Here is a 22,587-nt window from a genome sequence, read left to right on the forward strand (position 1 = left end):
ATGACATTCCATCAATGAAGGCCTGTCACGTGTTCACCAGATGTGACACTCCTAATGGACCAAAGGGCATCTATTCATTGACCATGAGCAACTGATTGGTCATTAATATGCCACATCAGAGATTGGAGCACAGAGCTAGGTTGGGTCACTCATCTCACTGAAACTTTAGCATCCTGCGCAGGGTTCAAGATGTTACATCTGCGATGCCATCTTGGTCACCTCGATGTGTGTGCTAGTGTCTCAGGGACAAGGTGGCATCAGCCACCAGGCAAGTAGGGCAGGAAAAGCTATGGACCCTTACAGTCTCCAAACGTGTCATCTTCTGAGCTTCACTTTCTTGCCAATTGAATATTGAATGTCTTTAATGTTTCCTTTCAGAAAGAAGGCAAAACCAGATATGGATCCAGGGGCTCAATGCTGCCTTTGTCTGGGTCTTAATGCAATGGAGGAGGCGAAGGAGGGAGAGGCGACTTCGCGTGCTGCTCCAGCAGGAGGGACATGGTCAAGTGGAGCTACAGCAAGAACAGGAGGGTCAGGAGGAGAGACCCAGACAACTGGGGGGTGGGGGGAAGCTTATCAGACCTAGGGTTTATCGTCCAAAAGTCTCCTATTTACAAATGAGTGAGAGACAATGCCATGCACATCTGCGCTTGTCCCGAGTTCGGTACATCACATATGCTGCACACTTTATGAAGACCTGGTGCCATGTGGAGTTAGCGGGTATCCCCTGCCAGTGGCTTTGAAGGTGACTGCTGCACTCAATTTCTTGGCTTCTGGTTCTTTCAAAGGATCAACAGGTGACCTGTGTGGCATCTCTCAGTCCGCAGCACATCGAATCATAAAGGAGGTCACAGATGCCCTTTATAGGAAGGCCCATTATTATGTCAGGTTTGTTCTGGATGAAGATAGCCAAGCTGTGAGATTCACTGGCTTCACTGCCATCTCAGGCTTCCCAGGAGTGCAGGGTGCAATAGACTGCACCCATGTGGCTATACAGGCTCCAAGACAGCAGGCCCTAATGTTTATAAACCATAAGGGCTATCATTCCATCAATGTGCAACTGGTGTGTGATCCACCAGAAGCACATACTGCATGTTTGTGCATGGTACCCTGGGAGTTGCCCTGACTCCTACATCCTGAGTCACTCCCAGGTGCCTGAGATTTTCATGGGGCCATTACATCTGCAGGGATGGCTGCTTGGGGATAAGGGGTACCCACTGAAACGCTGGCTGATGACACCAGTGCATTGCCCTCAGAGTCGTTCTGAGGAGAGGTACAACGCTGCTCAAAGCTCCACACACTCCCTTATAGAGAAGACCATAGGGCTTCTGAAGATGCATTTCAAATGCTCGGATCACTCAGGTGGCTCACTCCAATACACTCCCGACAGGGTTTCCCGCATCATCACAGTGTTCTGCACCCTTCACAATCTGGCTATGCAAAGAGGTGAGCCCCTGCCAGTGGATGAACTGGAGGAGGATGAGAGCTCATTGGAGGCTGAAGACCCAGAGGCCCAAGAACCTCAGGAGGCTGCAAAGGGTCAGTATGAGCGTAATCACGCCATGGAGTAAGGAAGACATAGGAGACGTGCCCATGACACATTAATCACTGACAGGTTCCAGGAAGAATAAAGTCTAGTGAGGGAATATGGCCACATCTCTCCTAGCCCTCAATGTCATTTTCTTTCAACTCAGGGGATGTCCACCCACTTGTGGCAAGAAACGAGTCCCGCATTCACACTTGCCTCATAAATTGCCAGGCCTTGACCTTTGCTTTGGTCCATGGGGCCCTGTGAGTGAGCTCACTCTGGGAACTGAGAGTCCACTTAGAAACAAGAGCAATATGAGAGAAGACTTGAAACCCTCACCGCCATCTAATGAAGCAAACACTGCTGCAGCTGAGATGTGGACATCCCCAGGGATCTCCTCCTCCCTTGCATGTCTTTTTTCCTGCCACTACCACTGAGGAGCTGCCCTCATGAAATGGTGTTCCTTGAGGAAAGAGGGTTAGAAACTAAAATATTTTTAAAAATTTAAATACATCTCCCTGACATCACACAAGGAGTGTGGAGACTAGTTCAACTGAGGTTGACATCACAGGAAAATGAATCTCACAGTGGAACACTATCACTGAGTGGGAGGGTGGCTAAACCTACAAATAAGAGGATTCCAAAATACAAAATCACAATGCCTTCAGTTGACAGGAAACTCTTTCGAGTTACCAACAGTCACAGATTGCAACTTCTTTCGAGTACAATCGCAGTTCTTGGTTTTCCAGGAGTGAGACATGAACCCACAACCCTCTGATTCAAAGGCGAGGGTGCTATGAACTGAGCCACAGCTGACACCTCAAACTCTTTCGAGTTATCAACAGTCACAGATTGCAACTCTTTTGAGTACAATCACAGTTCTTGGTTTCTGGGAGTGGGACATGAACCCACAACCCTCTGGTTCAAAGGCGAGGGTGCTATGAACTGAGCCACAGCTGACACCCCAAAATTCTTTCGAGTTATCAACAGTCACAGATTGCAACTCCTTTGAGTACAATCACAGTTCTTGGTTTCCAGGAGTGGGACATGAACCCACAACCTTCTGATTCAAAGGCGAGGGTGCTATGGACTGAGCCACAGCTGACACCTCAACATTCACATAACCATCAAATGTATTAACAATCTCTCCAGCACACCCTATTAATATGGCAATCACCTTGTTAAAAACAATTGCTAGTTAAACAGGTGATGGGCATTGATTATCCCATCTAAATAGAATAAAAAGATACAGCTGGAATACTTTGTGTGGAAGATATTTGGAAGTCAGTAGCATTGAGGAGTTGTCTTGAAAATAAACCAGCTTGAACTAAAAGATCAGCCTAGGTTAATTATTCTACCACTACCTCTTATTGTGAGTAACACACTTGTGACCCAAAAGTTACATATTTTTTAAAATTTTCCTAATTCTAGCGCTATACCTGGATACAGCTCTGACATCCGCAGCAGAGGTGGAGGCAGCCTGCTGACTGCTACATCTTGATGTCTGTGATGACCTTGGTGGACGTCTTCTGGTGGCCTGTGGCCTGGAGGGCCCTAGCCTGATTAGAGTCACCTGCTTAGTGGCGGAAGTGCCCTTGGCGGCCTGAGAAGCTAGAGTGGATGGGGTCACAGGCAGAGGGGGCTGTCAGTGGATGCACGTCCTTCGAGCGTCCAGAGAGGAGGCCCCTGGGGTGTCTAGCTGACACTCATCATCCCTGTGGGTACCCAAGGCCCTGCCCTGCCCTGACTCCTGCAGGACATGGTGCACCTGGTGGGGGGTCAAGGTCCATTTTCCTGATGGTGTCCACCAGGGTGTGTAGTCATGGAGTGCAGGGCTCAGCACAAAACCAGCAAGACCTGCTGGACCAAGATCTCCATGCATACAAAACAGCATAAACACAAGTGATAGATAAAGCTAAGCTATCCCACAACCAATGGATCAGATCTAAGCTCTGCAGCCCTGATACATCTAGTCGTGAATGGTGGTGGACAATTAAACAACTCAATGGAGAAGGAAGAGGCTCCACAAATATCCCCATCCTCAATGTTGGGGGAGCCAAGCACATCAGTGCAAATGATAAAACTGAAGCATTTGCTACAATCTTCAGCTAGAAGTTCCGAGTGGATGATCCATCTTGGCCTCCTTCGGGGGTACCCAGCATCAAAGATGCCAGTCTTCAGCCAATTCAACTCGCTCCACATGATATCAAGAAATGACTGAAGGCACTGGATATTGCAAAAGCTATGGGCCCTGACAATATTCTGGCAATAGTACTGAAGACTTGTGCTCCAGAACTTGCTGCACCCCAGCCAAGCTGTTCCAGTACAGCTACAACACTGGCATCTACCTGGCTATGTGCCCCATCAATTTGCTCTCGATCATCAGTAAAGTAATGGAAGGGATCATCAATAGTGCTATCAAGCGGCACTTGCTCAGCAATAACCTGCTCACTGACACCCTGGTTGGGTTCCGCCAGGGCCACTCAGCTCCTGACCTCATTTCAACCTTGGTTCAAACATGGACAAAAGAGCTAAACTCCTGAGGCGAGGTGGGAGTGACTGCCCTTGACATCAAGGCTGCATTTGACCGAGTGTGGCATCAAGGAGTCCTAGTAAAACTGGAGTCATTGGGAGTCAGGGGAAAACGCTCCACTGGTTGGAGCCATGCCTAGCACAACGGAAGATGATTGTGATGTTGGAGGTCAGTCATCTCGGCTCCAGGACATCACTGCAGGGTAGTGTCCTCGGCCCAGCCATCTTCAGCTGCTTCATCAATGACCTTTCTTCCATCATAAGGTCAGAAGTGGGGATGTTTGCTGATGATTGCACAATGTTCAGCACCATTCATGACTCCTCAGGTACAGAAGCAGTCCATATCCAAATGCAGCAAGACCTGGACAAATGGCAAGTAACATTCGTGCCACATAGGTGCCATGCAATGGCCATCATCAACAAAAGAATCTAACCATTGCCCCTTGACATTCAATGGCATTACCATCACTGAATTCCCCCCCACTATCAACATCCTGGGGGTTTCCATTGACCAGAAACTGAACCAGACTAGTCATATAAATACTGTGGCTACAAGAGCAGGTCAAAGGCTAGGAATCCTGCAGTGAGTAACTCACCTCCTGACTCCCCAAAGCCTGTCCACCATCTACAAGGCACAAGTCAGGAGCGTGATGGAATACTCCTCACTTGCCTGGATGAGTGCAGCTCCCAAAACACTCAAGACGCTTGACACCGTCCAGGACAAAGCAGCCCGCTTGATTGGTACCACATCCACAAACATTCATTCCCTCCACCACCAACGCACAGTCGCAGCAGTGGGAACTGTCTACAGGATGCACTGCAGGGATTCACCAAGGCTCCTTAGACAGCACCTTCCCAACCATGAGCACTACCATCTAGAAGGACAAAGGCAGCTAATAGATGGGAACACCACCACCTGGAAGTTCCCCTCCAAATCACTCACCATCCTGACTTGGAAATATATCACTGTTCCTTCACTGTCGCCAGGTCAAAATTCTGCAACTCCCTTCCTAACAGCACTGTGGGTGTACCTACATACACTACGAGGACTGCAGCGGTTCAAGAAGGCAGCTCACCACCACCTTCTCAAGGACAACTAGGGATGGGCAATAAATGTTGGCCCAGCCAGCGAAGCCCACACCCCGTAAATAAATTTTTTAAAAATGATGGTCCCCAGACTTCCCATGATGATCTCAAGGCGCTTGCATGTCGGAGCCACAACATCAGACAGGACGCGGATGAGCTCCTCCATTGCTCACTCTAGTCTGCGAGTGACTGCCGAATCTCTGCCTGATGTTCCGCTGCTTGTTGTTGCATCTCCAGCATTGATTTGGTGGCTGCTTCCAGAGGCTCATCATCTGACCTGGACTGAGCAGGTGGCTGGTCTACTGCAGCCCTCCGAATGCTGGAGACCTGGGCTGTCCCTGCCTCTGACTGCTGCTTGGACGTGTCAGTGAGGTGTTCCCCAGAAAGTGAGGCCAAGCCAGGATCTGAGCTGGTGGAGGTTGCGTGTGAACGCCGTGACGGTTCTTCCAGAGCTTCTTTTTCAGGTGAAGTCTGAGGGATCGTACTGTCTTGGGGACCTCAATCTGCTGGTACCTAGAAAATAGAGTTTCAGTTAATGAGCATGAGCTAGGTAAGGCTGCAGGTGACTCACTGTGAATGTCAGGATTTGATGAAGCGATGGAGCTGTGATCCGTATTGGGTTGGTGGGAGAGGCCGATCTCCCCTTCCCCACAGGAGCGATCCCTGTCCTCCCCGGCCAGCTCAGCTGCAGCCTCCTCAAACTCAGTGAGGGCAATGATGTTGGCCATCCCTCCCCGAGTCTGTGCTCTTTCACGCCTATTGTGTGTCAACTTTGCCTGTATGAAGAAGAGAGAAAGGCATGTGATGAGAAGGGATGGATCAGAGGTTGGGTGAGATGCATGTCCCCTGTGTGTGCAAGCCCTCCCCAGAAGGGCCAGAGAATGGAGCGTGAGCAACATGATAGATGGGGTGGTGGTGATGTGAAAGTTTCGGTGAGAGAGCAAGTGTTCATATATGTCCCCCACTGATTGTTGCTTGAGATCCCTGAAGAGAGTAGCCGTTTGAGTGCATGGTGCCATGATGAGAGGCTGATATTGGAGAGTGTTGAAGGATAACTTAACCTGGTGGAGTGGATAAGATCATTCATCCTTTTCCTGCGCTGGGTGGCATTTCGGGCACAGGTGTCAGTTGCTCTGACCTGCTCTGTGATGGCCCCCCAGGTCAGAGAGGTGATGCAGCTGTGCTTCCTGCAGCCATCCTTGGGATAGAGTGCGCGTCTGTGCGCCTGCACACCTCTGATCAGGGCCTGAAGAGCCTGGTGCGTGAACCGGGGTGCTGCCCTGTTCCTCAGGTTCTGGGCCTTCCTCTTCTGGCTGCCAGGCATCTCTGGTGGGCTGGTGAGAGTGAGATTGTGTGTTGGATTGGCCTTTAAAAATGGCGCCTGGATCTGCAAATCCGCCAGTTGATGGCGGCCACACAAATCAACTCCCGACCCGCCAGGTGATTTGGGCCGATAAGCACCTTTGCATAATTAATTAGGCTCCAGGAACAGAATCGGGCGCAAGTTCCTGCCATTCCGGTCGGTGGAGTGGGCGCCGCTGAGACCACCCACCACTGCACTTTGTCTCATTTATGGAAAATTCCAGGATAAATGGGTCATTTCAGGTTGGTAACTACATATGAAGTTATGAATTAGGAGCAGGAATAAGCCATTCGGCCCCTCCAGCCTGCACTGCCATTCAAAATCTAGGCTGATCTGATTGTGGCCACAACTTCACATTATGCCTACTCCCGATAACCTTTGACTCCCTTGTTTGTCAAGTATCTATCTATATCTGCCTTAAAAATACTCACTGACCATGCTTCCACCACTCTCTGGGGAAGAGAGTTCCGAAGATTTATAACCCTCTGAGAGAAAAAACTCTTCTCATCTCTCGCTTAAATGGGAGATCCATAATTTGTCCCCTCTGTCCCCTAGCTCGAGTGAAATAGTGGAGTGTCACAGGGATCTGCTGGGGCCTCAACTATTTACAATCTACGTTAACGACTTGGATGATAAGATTGTAGAAGAGATGTATTGGAGACAATACATCTTGAAGAGATGTACTGTAGACAAATTTGCTGATGATACAATGCTAGGTAAGAATGCAAGTTGTGAGGAGGACACAAAGGGCTGGGTTTTCATGAAGGACACAGGAAGCATGAGTCAGCAAAGTTTCTGACACAGCAGACCTGTCTTCATTAAGGAGGTCCCCACTTGCCATATTTTCGTTCTGGGATTGCAGGGATGGGATGGATTTGAGCCCGCTGCATCCGGAGGCAGGCCTGAGGCGCCAGCAGAGGTGGACAGAAGGCGAGGCTGATAGGTTGGAAGGCCCATCTCCATTTATTGGAACATAGACCCAATTGAATGGCGAAGTAGGCTTGATGAGCCGAACGGCCTACTCCTATTTCCGATGTTCTTGTATATTAAATAATTTCATACTTATGTAGCCTGTGTTACACTTGTACAATCAGCTTGCATTATTAACATTTGATTGTTGTGATTACATTGTAAGATCACTAGGAGAAAAAAGATATTATGATAAAATTCAGTACCCAAGGCAATATATTTACATTATACTAATCAGTCACCCATGAAATTATGTTTTCAGAGTTGAAACCATATGATCTTGAGGAAAAACAGGTTAAAAGATGGAGATAATAACGTAGGTATGCCCTAGACCAATTAAGTCTCCATTTTAAAGTCACATTGTCCCTTTTTTATATTCCATTTTTTGATTATATGTTGTTATTTATAGTTAATATTGAGATTTTCAGTAATTTGGAAAATATAGAAACAGATTTGGTTGGAGTGTAGGGATTTCTCTTTAATACAGGTTGAGGAATTTGGAAGTGCAACACTGGAGTATTACAGTGCTACCACTGATGGCAGGGTGTAATAATGATCCAATTGCAGCCTGACAAGTTTATATACATGGACAAGAAGTTAGAAATAAAAATGGGCAATAAAGTTTGAGAACAGGAAGTAAAATTTTGCAGACAAAAGTGCAGGCATGTGTAAGCTTTTAATCTAGCATGGATATGATGACATTGGGCTGAATTTTCATTCAGCTGTGGAGGAGGGTGGGCCAGAAATTTTCCATCCCTAGCTGGTGTACCAGTTTGCCACTATTTTACAGCCTCTGAGCCATGGTGCAAGAGGTTACTTTGGAAAAGGGTTGGGGTGGGGTGGAGTTGACAGCTACCTCCCCTCTTCCCCTCACAAGTAGCAGATAGCTATTCAAGCTAATTAAGTGGTCTGTTGAGGCCACTCTCCCGACACCAACTGGAAGTTTCCAGTTGGCATGCAGACCCCTCTCCCACTGAGACCAAAACACGGCAGATGAATGGAGGTGGCCTTCTGGTGGTAGACTGGAACTTTGTCATTAACAATAAGCCCCCACCCCCCTGCAATTGAAATAACCATAGGGCTACCGCCACAGGTCGGCCTGTGGAGGGTTTCCCCATCTTGGGGTACTCCCTTTTTCTCCTACCTACATAGGCGGTGTGCACTTTTGACAGTGAGGCTGCCAATCTATCAGTGTTGGAGGGTCACCTTTTGTCCTTCATTGGATGTCAAACATGCCATCTGGTCATTAATTGGGCATGTTCTTGAAAATTGTATCAGACAACAAAGCAGTGCAGGGCCAGGCCCCGATGTCAGGAGCTTTTTGAGTCCTGATCCAAAACCCAAAATCAGCCTATTGGACCTGGTCTATCTAACTCATCTGTGATTAACAACCTTGTGAGCCTACAAATGTTATACGGTTGAAATTCAAATATTTTGAACTAATCATACTAACACTTAAAGCTTATCAAACGATATCTAAAGCTTCTTAAAAGCTAAAAAGGATATTTTGTCATCTTTGGTGTTTTGGTCAACAAATTTTTGTTCAAATTAGCAAAGAAAGGAATTTTACCAAGCCCTTGTTGTATATGGAACTGGTTTCCTGGAAGTAACTTTTCTATCCAGATTTTCTTTGCCAAAATATACTGATTAGATATTGATAAGGAAGCCAATTTTCATCTAATACAATGAAATATTTTCACATTTATGCCCCACCCCTATTATTTTTAACTGGTTAAATGGCACAATGTTTATAAATCAGATCCCCACTTTATTTTTATGATTACTCATAAATCAGAATGTGCTAAATATAAAATATGCTTTATTCCACTATCATCTCATCAACCTGGGATCTGAGTTTGAATATAGACCAAACTGATGGGATGGGTCAAATGCCTCTCTCTCTATTACTTATAAATAAAATATACTACATTTCTGCTGTAAAAAATAGAAAGTTTCATTTTGGGTGCAATACAGGCTGTTCTTCACTGGTTGGTGCTAAGGCACATTTTTAGAGACAGCATCAAGGAAGCTTTACTCTGCGACCAACCTGCACCATATATATAACCAAGAATGTTTGATGCTGTCACTAGATGGTAAGTCTTCTATTCCTAAACACAGAAGAAGAAACCCAGTACAAAATGTAAAATTATAAGACAAATAGAAAAATGTTATCTTTGCACATTCGATTAGAGTTGAAATAAAAACAGCCAAGTTTTTTTAAAATTCTGTGCATTTATAAAAACATTTTGTATTAAGAGTTGAATTCGCCTGTCTTCAATTTTAACTTCACAAGTATGCTGACTAAAATATAATTTATACAAAGAAATTTTTTTAAAAAATTTAGGGTGCTTCCAGCCAAGCACAGGTACTGTATTGTTATTTAAGTCATTGGTTATAAGTGAAGTTATACATTTTAAACCAAAATAACTAAAATACCAGGCATAACACAGTTTCTTGATAATCCCTGAAATGTTAAACAAAAATCAGGCAAGACTTATTATTCATCAACTGTTTAATTTGGTGTACCTGATATTTCATTTTTTGATGTCCAATAAAACAAAAGGATGAAAGATTCATCCATAGCTTTGTATCAGGTGTTTGAATGTACAGAAATGAATGTTTTCAGCGTACAGTACAACCTATGTGTATCACAAGGTCCACAAAAGACAATGTTCATAATGTACAATTTAGACAATACATGAGCATTTGCAAGAAATAACAATTTAACTACAGTGAAATGACAAAACAGTTCCAGTGAAAATTTAGCAGAATATAAAATTTACTACTTTACTTCAGTTTGCAATCTTAGTTGGCAAATCTTTTTTCAGTAGTGCTTTTACCAGAGTCTGAAGCAGCAGCCTGCTGCTTTTCTATGAGTTTTTTCAGTGAAGCAACTTCTGCACTTAAATTTGCAATGCCTTGTTTTAAGTACAAGTTTTCTGATTCCAAGTGTACTCCTTGATGAATGTAGGCAGAGTCTTTCCCAACAGCAAGCGATTGGTTTGTTAGTGCAACAGGGGAACACGACCGGCGAACATTTTTATAAGCCCCGTCCAATTTTTCTTCACTTTCTTTTTGACGCCAAAGTTCTGGTTTGTGAGACCAATCATTGATGCTTGCGACCTGAATAGACAAAGGAGCTAAGGAGGGATGTACTGGATTTGAAGCATTGCATTTAAACATTGCTGCACTGTTCAATGGATAAGATATTTTAGAAGAAATATTACTGGCTGATGATGACTGTTTCTCTGGCGTTTCATAATATGCCTCCACATTCTCTACTTTAATCTGGATTGCTCTAGCCTTGATACGAAGCTTGTGAGGCAATGCAGAAGAGTTTGATTCAGGAACCTTAACTGTGATATTGTTCACAATTTTGGGTTCCACAGGAGAAGAGATTGGGCCTTTAGGCACTTGCTGTTCATCTTCTCCATCCTCTTCAGATGTATGTTTGCCTAATGTGCCTTCATCAGCTTCTGATGTTCTTGGTGAGTTACTTGATGACCTGGCAATCTGTATAGAAGGTGGTGAATAATTCCTGTTGAAAGAACTCCCAATACAGTTTCTATACATAGCTGCGACATATGAACCATTATCCTCTCTGGGCTCTCTCAAACAAGTCTCAGAATCTACTTTGAACTCTAAAGGTTCTTGTTTTATAACCTTGAAGGTACCGTTGGGGCTTTTACATGCAACTTGGAGAAGGGGACTTTCCCGGGCATTTGATGATATTTCTGAAACATCCGACAATGAACTTGGTGGTGAGTGTTTAATGACTGAAATACATCCATTTCCAAGAAAACTACGCTCATTATCGGGAGCAAAAGAAGGCAAATTTATATTAGAGGGTTTATAGTCTTGAAAGCATGGCCCAGAAGCATTTCCAAGATTCTGTATCTCCTGGGCATAAAATGCTGCAGTGATTAATCCAAACTTTAGTTTCAAGGCAAGAAGTTCAGATTTCAGTCGTGCATTCTCTTCACCTAATGCCATCAGTTTGTTCTCCAAAACCATATCATTCAAACGTCGTTTCTCACGTGACCTTTTGGCTGCTTCGTTATTTTTTCTTCTCTTTTCCCAGTATAATGCATCTTTTTTCTCATCAGGTATGAATTCCCGTTTTCTGCGGCAGCTTGAAGATTTCTGTTTGAGAGAACCACTGCTCAGGTCGTCACTCAGCAAACTGTCATCTGCAGAAAATGATTCTGCCACATTTTCTAAAGCAGGAGCTAACACTACCATTTGTTCCCCGGAAATGCAAGATCCAACCAATGCTGCTTCATTTTGAAGTGCTGGCCTTTGGGCTTCCATTATGTCTGCTTTGTTCTTTGTGTGTTTGTGACTGCTTGGAAAGATTTTTAACTATCTTCTATTATTATGTGTCTCGGTGAAAGTTTTGTTTCCATTAGCAGGTTTCTATTTATACACTTGCACTGCTTGTGAAACAATGAAATTGGAGACCCTAATCTTACGCAGATCTTCAGTTTCAGTCTTGTTTTCAAAAAACTGCAAAAATTACTTTTTCACTTGGGCAATTGAAATGATGAGCATTTCCGTCAATCAGACTGTAATCTCCTTGATAACCTGAAAAAAATTAAGCAGATATTAATCATTCTGAAATAAAAACAATATTAAAGTGTTTCCTGGGCCATCTATCTTGATGCTCATGTTTACTCAAGAAAATGCTTATTTAAAGCCAGTTTTACCATGGTTACACAGAGGTTTACAGGTAATATCTTCTAAGCTAATTTATTTACTTCATAGAACTAATAGTCGCATGGAAAAATATGGGTTGATTAGGAAGAACCAGCAGGGATTTCTAAAGGGGAAATTGTGTTTAACTAACTTGGAGTTTTTTGAAGAGGTAACAGAGAGGGTTGATGTGGCTAATGCTGTTGATGTGGTGTACATGGGCTTTCAAAAAGTATTCAATACGATGCCACACAACAGATTTGTGAGAAAAGTTATAGCTCATGGAATTAAAGGGACAGTAGCAAAGTGAGTACAAAATTTGCTGAGTAATAGGAAACAGGGAGTAATGGTCAATGGATATTTTTTGGGCTGAAGGAAGATTTGTAGTGGAGTTCCCCAGGGATCGGTATTGGGACCCTTGCATTTTCAGATATATATTAATGATCTAGATCTTGGTGTGCAGTGTGGATGATATGAAACTTGGAAGCATTGTTAACTGCGAGGACAGTAAAGAACTTCAAACGGACATAGACAAGTTGGTGGAGTGGGCAGATAGGTGGCAGATGAAGTTCAATGTGGAGAAGTGTGAGACAATGCATTTTGGTAGGAAGAACATGGAGAGACAATATAAAATAAAAGGGTTCAATTATTAAGGGGGTGCAGGAGCGTTGGGACTTGGGTATATATGTGCATAGAACATTGAAGGTAGCAGGACAGGTGGAGAGAGCAGTTAATAAAGCATATAGTATCCTGGGCTTTATTAATAGGGACATAGAGTACAAGAGCAGGGAGATTAGGCTGAGCTTATATAAGACACTAGTTAGACCTCAGCTGCAGTACTGTGTACAGTTCTGGGCACAACACTATCGGAAAGATGTGAACGCAACGGAGCGAGTGCAGAAAAGGTTTACAAGAATAGTTCCAGGGATGAGAAATTTTAGCTAAGAAGCTAGATTGGAGAGGCTGGGACTGTCCTCCTGGGAGAGAAGGCTAAGAGGAGATTTGATGGAGGTGTTCAAAATTATGAGGGGGCTGGGTAGAGTAGATAGGGAGAAACTGTTCCTGCTTGTAAAAGGATCGAGAACGAGAGGGCACAGATTTAAAGTGATTTGCAAAAGAAGCAAACATGATGTGAGAAAAAACTTTTTTACACAACGAGTGGTTTGAGTCTGGAATGCACTGCCTGGAAGTGTGGTGGAGGCAGGTTCAATCGAGGCATTCAAGAGGTTGTTAGACGATTACTTGAATAGAAACAATGAGCAAGGGTATGGGAAAAAGGCAGGAGAATAGCACTCAGTCAAAATGCTCATTCAGGGAGCCGGTGCAGACATGATGGGCCGAATTGCCTCCTTCTATGCCGTAACATTCTGTGATTCTGATTCTGTGATATTTTGCTGATCTCTAAACAGCAGGTTGAATGAAAAAGAATATTCAGGGGAAATGCAGACTCGTCATAAGCCTGGATTTATTCAGGTAACAAACTATTTTAAAAGATCAACAAGAAATTGCTGCAATATATGCAAATTTCATAAGCATGAGGCTGGATATTAACTTGGAGGCAGGAGGGACTTCGTGGATGCTGGTTTGAAGTTGGAAAATCCGAGAGAACGTGTGCCCGAAGATCCTGACAAATTTAAATAGTAGGACTTGATTAGCATTTTTTGTCTCTGTTTCACGGCTACAGCTAGCCAGATTGAAAAGCTGGCTTGTTATTGAGCAGTTAGACCTTCAGTACTGCTGCCAATGAAGATTGGAGTCCAGAGCCAGAAAACATTGGCGAGGCTGGGGTCAGAGGCGATTGGATGCCTAATGAGGGAGACCAAAAGGGTTGGAGCGTGTCCGATTGCAGAAAAGGGACTTAACTCCCGGATCTAGTGGTCCTCTCCTCCCTTAAGCTGCTGGGTTTCCCTGACACCCAAAAATTTTGGCCAGCCAAGGTTAAATTTAAAATGGTGGCTAAATATGAGGTACACAGACTTTAATATTTAAGTTACCAACCTATCTCCTGCAAGCAGATTGGTTGCCTAGCCTCTTTTAAAATTGGAAATGGGTGGGTTGAAGTCAGGATTCAGGTACTTAATGTTTTAACATCCCACTCAACCTACCAGTTGGGGGTTAAAGCTTCCCCCATAGTCTCAAAATAAATACATTTTTACCAAGTGCACAATCCATCTTGGCACTCATACAGGTACTTCCCCCATTATATGTAAGTTTGGTTAGAACTGACATTTTTGTCTGTCCCAACTAAATATAGACACTGTTCCTTCTCTGGAGCAATTATCCCTGAAAAACCTTGAAATCTAAAGACACCAAGGAATTGGGGAAGCCCTATTGTGTAACTAATAGATACCCTACAATTGAAGCCTTTCCCTTTGCAATCTCTCCAATTCAATACAGGATATATAGTGGTCTGGAGTTCATATCAACAAAGTCTTGGGCCAGAACACTGATAGCTAAGAAAATAAAGATACATTGCAAAGGAAAAGAGTAAAAGACCGATGATTAGAAATCAGACTAAAATGATTGCTATATTAGATCAAGTAATATATCCCAACCAATTTATCTAAAGGACATACCTGTAGTTTATAAAGTGTTGTTTCTTGAAAACTCTAAATGCTGCAAATAACCATATACTCAAAAATATTATTTTTGTTAGTCACAACTTGGAAAATTATTCACAGGACCTGGATCCCACCCACCAAGTTAACTCCCAAGAGGGATACTAGTGGAAATTATTACCAGCAAGTTTTAAAATGACTAACATTTACATAGAATAAATAGTCAAGTACAATATCTGACAGTGAATTTTCAAACATAATTTGTTTGAACTTTTCACTCATCAACAGGGTAAATACAAAACTAATAGCATTATAGTAGAAAAAAATATTGTACAATTTTACTGGCCCAAGTACAAAGGCTGGTAACTTCATCAGTTTTTTCAAAGAAATAACTGACGAAGGCTACATTTCACTTTTTATTAATTGGTTTACTCTGACTCATCATTCTTTCTTAGTGCTTGGGAAAATGCATATATATCAGTGACGAAACAAAAGCCACAAAGTACCTGCATTTACTGAAGCACTGTGTAGTAAAAAGCAATGCGAATGATGCCAAGCAGCCTCCAAACATACATAAACACAAATGTATTTAAAAAGTCTTAATTAATTTTACTAAAATTGCTCTCTCTGCATTTACTTGGGTGAAGGCTTACTTAAAAAAACAGTATTTAAGTAAGATATAATTAAAAGATTTGCTGTTATCCTAAATCAGGTGGATTCATCTCTGCAGTGAGCTATTACCACTGCTGCTGACAAAACAATATTGATAAAACTGGGTCAAGAAAAGACTTGAAGCAACAGAAAATCTTCTCCCTCCGTTCCCAACCAAACAGCAGATTAAAACATAGCTGTGTCATCAATTAAAAAAATATTTCACCGTCTTTTAATCTTCAGTTTGCTTTTTGAAATTGAAATAAATTTCACAAAATAGATAACAATTTTAAGAATTGAGGTACAATAGTTATGTAACCTTTTTTTTATTTACTAGTTCATGGGATGTGGGCATCGCTGGCTAGGCCAGCATTTATTGCCCATCTCTAGTTGCCCTTCAGAAGGTGGTGGAGAGCTGCTATCTTGATTCGCTGTAGTCCCTGTGGTGTAGGTACACACAGTGCTGTTAGATGGGGAATTCCAGGATTTTGACCCAGCAACAGTGAAGGAACGGCAATATAGTTCCAAGTCAGGATGGTGAGTGGCTTGGACAGGAACTTGCAGGTGGTGGCATTCCCATGCATCTGCTGCCTTTGTCCTTCTAGGTGGTAGAGCTCACAGGTTTGGAAGGTGCTGCCGAAGAAGCTTTGGTGAGTTACTGCAAAGCACCTTGTAGATGATACACACTGCTGCCACTGTGCATTGGTGGTGGAGGGAGTGAATGTTTGTGGATGTGATGCCAATCAAGCAGGCTGCTTTGTCTTGGATGATGCTGAGATTCTTGACTGTTGTTGGAGCTGCACTCATCCAGGCAAGTGGAGAGTATTCCATCACACTCCTGACTTGTGCTTTGTAGATGGTGGACAGGCTTTGGGGAGTCAGGAGGTGAGTTACTCATTGCAGGATTCCCAGCCTCTGACCTGCTCTTGTAGCCACAGTATTTATATGGCTAGTCCAGTTCAGTTTCTGGTCAATGGTAATCCCTAGGATGTTTACAGTGGGAGATTCAGCAATGGTAATGCCATTGATTGTCAAGGAGAGATGGTCAGGTTCTCTCTTGTTAGGGATGGTCATTGCCTGGCAGTTGTGTGCGTGAATGTTACTTGCCACATATCAACTCAAGCCTGCATGTTGTCCAGGTCTTGCAGCATATGGACACAGACTGCTCCAGTATCTGAGGAGTTCTGAATGGTGTGGAAAATTGTGCAATCATCAGCAAAAATCCCCACTTCTGACCTTATGATGGAAGGAAGGTCATTGATGAAGCAGCTGAAGACGGTTGGGTCTAGGGTACTACCCTGAGGAACGCCTCAGTGACGTCCTGGGACTGAGATAATTAAATCCCAATTTCAAATTCCAGTTTAAATAATTGAGTGCATTTAAAGTAGAATGAAACAATTGTAAATTCTTAGTCATTAATCTTTTTCCTCTAACAGAACATCGTGAGGGGTGGCCGGTTCCAGACAACTGTAAAATATTAACTGGCAAATATTCCAACGGCTATGTTATCTTGCACAAAATACAACTCAGAAACCCAATAAAAATTATATCATCGAAGTCAAAGACCCAAAATGGCTCAGATTTTATTCAGTTTTCAAAAACGGATTTTAAAGCAATGATTAATTGCTGATGATTAATTGGTTACCAAGTGATGGTTAATTGGTCACTGAACAGCCTCAATTCACTTTACTAACAATGTAACTGCACTCCTGCTATGCAGATTTATATAAAAATAACTGCCTTGACCGGCTCAATGAACAATCATGGATACCTGCACTGCTTTTGAAATGGGTGTACAATATGTCATTCAGTAATATTATCAGCAGCTTATATAATTTATCTTTAACCCTTTGAACCATAGAGGAATAGTTCACCAAATAACCCTTTTAAAAAATTTTTAAGTGTAATTTTCTTATTGCAAATTTTCATTATCTCATACATTACTTTTCTAAGTCACTTCCACAGAAGGTAGACCAAGAAACTGTGTTGATTATTTGAAACCATCATAGGTGAATTAATTTTCTCAAATAAATTAGCTAAGTTTTAACTATCAAGGCTTGCAATGAAAATTTCAATTTGGTTATTCATAAAACATGTTGCTAAAACATTTAACTATCAGCTGAAGTCCCTCACAATCTTATTTACTTACAAACTGCTGCAGCCGTTATAAGGGGGAAGTGCAACATTTAGCAGAGCTGGTTCTAAGCTTTATTTCACTATATTATTGAATGTTTATAAATGAATAATGGATAATCTGACTGAGCTGAGGGCTGCAGCTCAAATGAACAAACAACTGAAATTAGTTTAACAATAATTTCATAATAAATAGAAAGAACATCTGTCTTTCATGTTTTAATACTTGCATTTTCTAACATCAATATAAATGGTATGATGAATCTTAGGTTTTGCAGAAATGTTTTTAAATGTTGATTGATATGTAAAATGCTGGATATATTGAACACTAATACACTATTGAAAATTAAATTTATTTGTGCTAAACTATGTTGAGCCTCATTTCCTAGCTATAAAATGTTGTCTTGAATGCAGCTGAAATCTGATCATTTTATTTCTGTATTCATGGAGAGAAACTGAACACCTAATTTGTTTCATTAAAAGATTACGAAATTTACCAAACTGGTCATTGCTTATTTATTAAACTGTTTATTTCTTAGCATTGATCATACAAATTATATTTATCAACCTATCACTCAATTGATTGAAAACCTTCATATAACCATTCAATTGACCCCAACACATTCATATTGCTTTTTAAGTCATGGCAACTGCCTAGCCATGTAAAGGGTACATATTTCACTAGTTGTGGCACAATAGTCTGACCACTCTCAAAAGCAAAAGTATACTACACTAGTGAGGTGGACGATCAGTTAACCTTTTCATTTTTAGGTCTACTCAAAAATTGTAACCAATGTAAGCAACATAATTCTTGTGTTTATCTTTTTACTTCAAAACCATTTGAATAAACAGAAAAAAAATCTATCCACAGTAAAATCTTCTAAGTTTGTTGTAACGCTCAACTGTAACCATGACTTTGTTTTGTTTTCTATTATTAAAATGGGTTAAACTTGATTATTGGGTTCAAGATGTTGCATTTCAGTTGACTTTTTAAAAATCATAATAGCTAAGGTCACAATATTTACTGTTACACAATAGATTTTGACCTCGTTTAATGTGCATACAGGAAACAATATTGTTTTGTCAATTTTCATAAAGACTTTAATATCTAAAACTTGCACATAATGACTTTCAGTAATAATTTCTTGTTGCAAAAAGATAAATGTATTGTAAATTCATTCACCATATCTAATGTGATGTATATTTTATTGAACCTTGTAAGATTCTAACAGCTCATTGGATCAATGATGTGTGTAGTTTGGTAGGGTGCCACAATGCCAAGCCAAAATATCATAAGCCTGTGCTGTAAACTAATCTTAGCCAAGGTACTAGGGTGAATAACAAGCCTTGCCAGCATGATTCAGGAGAGGAGGGGCTAAGGCGAGGAAGTATCAGTCAATTGGTACAAGGAAAAAAATGTACACAGTATTGCAATTTCACAGTGGATTGGAGTGACTATCCCTGACCAAAATGCTAGATAAAGCTAATTTGAATTTCAAACGAAATTTGAATTCATTTAGCCCCAGAAAACACTGCAGTAATTTCTGCAGCATCAGTGTCAATACTTTTCAGTGACTAATTTGCTTTTCCCCTGATTTTGTCAAAATGTGAAATGCATAATGATGGGTGTCAGGGCAAAGCAAGAAGTTTCTGTTTTGACTCTGAATAACAAATACTGTGCATAAGGGAAGATGACGGTGGCGCCATCTGAAGAACTTTCCCCGCATTGCAACTCAGCGATCCAACCCAGCGCTGTTGATGACAACATTACTGAGCACCGGGAAAATGAAGCTATTATACCAAATGACCTATTTAACCAGCCACACACAATTCAGACCTGCTGTCAGGTCAACAATAATAGTGACACACATTTTAAACACTATAATGTGCCCAATTTTAAACAAGCAACAAGGCAGCTTGTCCATAAAAACTCCTCCTAGCAATGGGGAAATATCTGTTTCTTTCGTAAATCGATAGTAAGAGACTGAATTAGCCAGAACCAATTGGGCAAGGAAATTATTTTTAAATAATGATAACATGGATGAATGTGCATTAATAGGAATGAACTGGATTTTTAAAAACCACATTAAAGTCCGGAGCTTTCGCTAGTCACCAACTGGTTATCAAATCATCAGATTTATTTAAAAAAAACACAATCCACGTTCTTACCACTGGAAAAAACAAGTTGTACTGATGATTTGGGTTACATTAAATGATCCACTATCACAACGAGAGGGGGAAAAAGGAAACTTCAGCCGAAGTAATGGGTCCCCCCATGAAAGAACGTCTTGAGAAAGCCCTTCTCCGATTTCTGGTGAGTGGCAGCCAGTAATCCCCCCCCCCACCCCCATGTTGTTGAGTGTGTTGATAACGCTAAGCGCGTTTATAGCTGCACTGATGAAATGTTCTGGAAAGATGTGCCAATCCTGAAGCGATTGCTTCACAATAATAATGTACCTCTGTGTGTGTATGTGTGTGTGTTTTCTCTCCCTCTCATTGGATTGCGACAGTTAGAGTCAGGATACGTGACTAAAGCAGCATCCATGCTCATCCTGCGGCTGATTCATCCTCATTCAGCTCTTCGTCTTGCTCTTCACTCCGATCCGCCCTGAACAAAGGAATGCAACCGCTGCCCTTCACGTGTTCCCAACACCAACGCCTACAACATACTCCTTTGTACTAGGAAAAAAAGCCGCGCCATCTGCCTAAGAAAAACTTTAAAAAAACAAAGCTTTTCTCGCAGTTTTTTTTGAAGATAGAGCCAGAGGAGACATGTAGGTCCGCTCACATTCCAGTGGACAATTATAATTTAAATGCTTACTCCATGGAAGCATTATTTCATGGATCCCTGGACATCGACACCAAAAAAAATACTTCTTTCCTAAAACATATCTGCTTTGTAATAGTTGTATGGTTAAGATTGCACAATCTCTATAAATCCTGACTTTCGATTTCCACCTTCTCCTCCCGATTACGTGGTGCAACATTTTCAAACAGGCGTGCTTCGCTTCAAATGGACAGGACAGTCAGTTGCCACAATGAATGTTACATTTGAGCGGATCAATTAACCGATGTGAGTAACGCAAGGTCCTGGAAATAGTCGAATCTCCTTTTTTTTAAAAAAAAGGATTCGGTCGTACTACAGCAATGACCGTTTCCAAAACATTGTTGCATACATTTACTTAACTATTTAAAAATACTTTTTTTTAAAAAAGGGACAAGACAGCACTGCCCCGTGTCCTAATTTCCTAATACCAGGATTACAAAAGCGCCCATTCAGCCTCTTTATGCTGCCAGCGTTTTATAATGGCTATATTATGCAATGTTTACAAGAACAAGCCCTACAGTACAAGGCACAGGATGTGCTCTGCAGGCGAACAACCTATTAATAATAACGCAATAATGCCATAAAAATATACACGAGAATGGGGAATTCGTCACATAAAGAAATAGTTAGCCCATTACACACATTGCCCAGCACCAACCTGTTTGTTCAGGATTACATAAACGTACATGAAATCTGTGACACAGACATCCTAACTCCTTGTTATAAAATTATGAAGACTACCGCGTTCTTTTGTGTGTTTTGGGGTTTTTCTCCCCTCTCTTTAGTTTTGTGCCAAGACGCAGAACACCTAGATCGTTGGTACAAGGGCTAGCAGCGCTCCTGTGGTTACATAATAGGATAGTATGGTCAGTGTCTCCTCTATGGATAGATATTATAAATATAGAATTTATATATAGTAGCTGTTCGTCACAGTAAGACGCGCAACGCTGCCGCTCTGGAGCTTTGCGCCTTTAGGCGGAGATTAAATCCATTTTATTACAATGCACTACCCCCAGAAAGCAACATATCAAACTAGCATTTACCTCACGAAGCAGCATCAACTACCGCCGCAAAGTGCCGAAGCAGAGCTCGTCGTGGGCGGTGAAAGTCCACCTGTGTTTACTTTTTAGCCCTCTTTCTCTTCTTTCCCACTTCCCATTGAAACCTCGCCGTGCCTCTCCTCACAGAGCCGTCTGTCTGATGCTGATGGAGCCCGAGATCTGTGTTAGTAGGTCAGCCGCCGAACAACCTACCCTGAGCAAAAAAAAGGGAACCGCCTGATTGGCAGCGCGTTGGACCGCACAGCGAAGAGCAGCAGCGGGCGAGGAGCAGGGGAGCGGCCAATGTGGCCGGAACCAGGGCTGAAAGAGGGCGGGTGCTGAGATTGTACTGGGTTAGGTTGAAAAGCGGCACAGTATAACATGCTGTTGCATAACTGGAGAGAAATAAGAGTTACGGACGCAGACGGAGGGGGTGCTGATCTCACTAAATTGCTATTTAGGTAACATCCAGCAGGGACACTGCCAGATCGCGCTTAAGGTGGTCCGAGACAATGAAAGGAAGTTACAAAAGACACGAATGGGAGAATTCAAGTTTTGTCGTTACGGTGCGAACTTGTATTTTTAAGAACTAAAATATAAATTAATCAAAAATCAGCCAGTGAAAAATGTGTCAAAACACTTTTTTTAACGGAGGCCCCTGCCGCAGCACCAAAACATCTCTCACCAATGTAACAAATGGCATCTGATGTGGTTGCAACAAAGATAAACTATCCCTCCTGGTCCTTCTCGACCTCTCTGAAGCCTTTGACATTGTTGAGCAGACCATCCTCCAACACCTCTTCACTGCCACCCACCTGGGTCGGACTGCTCTCACCTGCTTCCGTTCATATCTATCTAATCATAGCCAGAGTAACACTTGCAATGGCTTCTCTTCCTATTCCCACATCATTAGCTCTGGTATCTCCCAAGGATCTTTCCTTGGACCCCTCCTTTTCCCAACCACATATTGCCCCTCAGACATCACCTGTACAATGTTAGTTTTCACATGTACACTGACAACACAGATCTACCTCACCACCACTTCCCTTGGCTCCACCACTGTTGCTAAATTATCAGACTGCTTTTCTGACATGCAGAACTTTCCTCCAATTAAATATTGGGAAGATTGAAGCCATTGTTTTCGATCGGTTCCCTAGCTACCGATTCCAACCTTTCCCCGGCAACAGTCTGAGACTAAACCAATCAGT

General features: G+C 42.4%; 1 protein-coding gene across 1 annotated transcript; it reads right to left on the reverse strand.

Annotated features, from left to right (window-relative positions):
* Positions 1-9,972: 9,972 nt before the first annotated feature.
* nfil3 (nuclear factor, interleukin 3 regulated) lies at positions 9,973-21,694 on the reverse strand. Its single transcript, XM_078568761.1, has 2 exons — positions 21,383-21,694; positions 9,973-12,062 (listed from the first exon to the last, which is right to left on the reverse strand). The coding sequence occupies exon 2, from the start codon at positions 11,787-11,789 to the stop codon at positions 10,284-10,286; it is 1,506 nt and encodes a 501-aa protein (XP_078424887.1). The 5' UTR covers positions 11,790-12,062; positions 21,383-21,694; the 3' UTR covers positions 9,973-10,283.
* Between the last annotated feature and the right edge of the window lie 893 nt (positions 21,695-22,587).

This window comes from Cetorhinus maximus, chromosome 2 (genome assembly GCF_964194155.1).
Source record: "Cetorhinus maximus chromosome 2, sCetMax3.hap1.1, whole genome shotgun sequence".
Classification (NCBI taxonomy): domain Eukaryota; kingdom Metazoa; phylum Chordata; class Chondrichthyes; order Lamniformes; family Cetorhinidae; genus Cetorhinus; species Cetorhinus maximus.